The sequence below is a fragment of the Amaranthus tricolor genome, chromosome 7 (genome assembly GCF_026212465.1).
Source record: "Amaranthus tricolor cultivar Red isolate AtriRed21 chromosome 7, ASM2621246v1, whole genome shotgun sequence".
In the NCBI taxonomy this organism is placed as follows: Eukaryota; Viridiplantae; Streptophyta; class Magnoliopsida; order Caryophyllales; family Amaranthaceae; genus Amaranthus; species Amaranthus tricolor.
The window spans coordinates 5,445,287-5,447,786 of NC_080053.1; the positions used below are offsets into that span (position 1 = coordinate 5,445,287).

Genomic DNA, 2,500 nt, shown 5'->3' on the forward strand with positions numbered 1-2,500 from the left:
GAGGAGGCACACCAGGGCTTCACTGACCAGAATAAAGAGATACGGTGATAGGGGATCCCCTTGTCTTAAGCCCTTTTCCATCTTGAATGGTTTTAGGGGGGAGCAATAAGGAGGATAGACATAGAGGCAGTGCTAACACAGTTCATAATCCATCTAATCCATTTCCTACCAAAGCCTAACTTTACCATGACAAGTTCCAAGAAAGACCAATTTACAGAATCATAGGCTTTTTGGAAATCAAGCTTAAGCAACGTTCCCTGGATCTTCTTTTTTTTCTACCATCTGAGAGACTCATTTGCAATTAAAGCACCATCTAGGATTTGTCTGTTCATCACAAAGGCGCTTTGGGATTCGTCGATAAGAGAAGCAATCACAGCTTTGAGGCGGAGGGAGAGGATCTTGGATATAATTTTGTACAAAGCCCCCACCATACTGATCGGTCGGTAATCGTCGATGGATATAGGGTTAGCAACCTTTGGGATCAATGTGACCCAGGTAACATTTAAGTGCCTAATGGAGCAGCCGGAAACGAAGAACTCTAGGACGGTATCGTAGATTTCATTCTCAATGACACCCCACATTTCCCTGATAAACTTGAAGTTGTATCCATCAAACCCCGGGGCCTTATCAATACCACACACCCATACCGCAATCTTAATTTCCTCCCGCGAAGGGATAGCTTCCAAGAATTGTGATTGTGCTTCCGATATCTTTGGGTGTTCATCCATAGAGAAGTCAAAAGCTGGAACTTGTTCCTGTGCAAATCTTTCGGCAAAATAATTTCTAATCTTAGATTTGAGGTTTGAGACTCCTTGTACGCTTCTGCCATTGATTTTGGTCTGTATGATCTCGTTCTTTTTTCTTCTAAAAACAGTGGAAGCATGGAAGAACTTCATGTTGTGGTCTTTCATGTTGAAGCCATAAGTTCTAGCTCTTTGTCTCCATATCCGTTCTCTTCTAATAAGCCACTGGTGAAGGAGACTATATGCAGCATTCAATCTGGCCCTCTCCATGTCATCAAGCTCCCTTTCATCACTCGATCTTTCAAGATCATGTATAACTGATTCCATGTCGGAGATTCTATTATCCAAAAGGTCAAAATTTTCTTTTCGCTAGTTTCTCAAGGGGCCCTTAAGGATCTTTAACTTATTATGCAAGGATTCATTCGGAAGGTTTTGCCATTCCCTGTTGAGGAAACCTTTGAACTTTGGGTTTAGGAACCAAGCATCATAGCATCTGAATGGTTTGGGACCCCAGTTGTTACAATCTTCCAATGACAGGAGCAAAGGATTGTGATCGGAGAAGCTTCTTTGCAAGCCTACCATGTTTAGGTTGGGGAATTTCGTTAGCCATTCATGACAGCATAAGCCTCTATCTATTATGCTTTTTGATTCATTTCTCCTCCAAGTGAACTTTATGCCATGTAGGGGGATGTCAATCAAGCCCAAATTACGGATCCATTGCGAAAATTCCCTCATACTCCGATCACATCTGAAGGAACCGATTCTTTCCCCAGGGAGTAATATGACGTTTAAATCCCCCAATAGTAATGTTGGTTTGTTGATAGCTGTGATTCCATTCCTAAGCTCCTCGTAAAGCTCATACCTTCCAACTCTATCATTTGGCCCATAGACAACACCCACACAACATTCAAAATTGCAACTATTGATACGACCTTCAAGAAGGATCCATCTACTACCCGAGTGTTTATTTGAGACACTGAAGGATGTCGTGTCCCATACAGCGACAATACCACCCCCATTTGTATGATTTGCATGGACTTCACAAACATCATATTCATCATTACCCCACATCCTCCTCATTCTACCTCATCCTACCTCTAATGGTTCTTTTATGCTTCGTTTCAACGAGACCCAAAAAGGAGATTTTCTTCTTACTCACTAAGTTCCTAATAGACATACTTCTCTCACCCTTCCCGAGGCCTCGTACATTCCAGAACAAAAAATTCATATCACTACAGCACCCCAAGCACCCCGTACTGTTTTGTTCTCTCTACTCCTTGACAGCTTTGCCCTCCATGATCATTAATCATTTTGATTTTCTGAGGCTATTGACAATAACTTCTTCATCATTTGTTGATATACCCAATAACTTAGCAGTATGCCACGTATTCTGGGCTTCCAATAGACCTATAGGTGGTGGTGGAGCCGGAATATGTTGGAGTTTCAGTTTTTTTGGTCTACCTCGAGAGCTTCTGCTAGTGTTACTCAGATCTACAGCCGGAGTTGATTCAAGATGCTGCAATGGATCATTACTAGGATACGAGCAAGCCCCACCTTCTGCAATTATAGATAACCACCCAGCTGTTTCAAGAACTTCAATGGGATCACACCAAACAGGATCATCGTTTGCATACGATTTATTTTCCAGTTCTGAAATAAGCGGGTCAATGAAAGTAGAGTATGTAGGGCTGTTGCAGTTCATACTCCCACCTGCGAGTTCACACAGCTGCTGATCTATAGTGGGTTCAGGGCCAGCA

At 42.4% G+C, this 2,500-nt stretch overlaps 1 protein-coding gene across 1 annotated transcript; it reads right to left on the bottom strand.

The window, feature by feature from the left end:
- Nucleotides 1-1,112: 1,112 nt before the first annotated feature.
- Nucleotides 1,113-1,823, bottom strand: LOC130818418 (uncharacterized). The gene has a single exon (XM_057684589.1). It carries the CDS (start codon nucleotides 1,821-1,823, stop codon nucleotides 1,113-1,115), a length of 711 nt encoding a protein of 236 aa, XP_057540572.1.
- Nucleotides 1,824-2,500: the final 677 nt, after the last annotated feature.

What these genes read in the sequence shown, in the direction of transcription:
- LOC130818418 (XM_057684589.1), bottom strand. Translation starts at nt 1,823, where the DNA reads ATGAGGAGGATGTGGGGTAATGATGAATATGATGTTTGTGAAGTCCAT.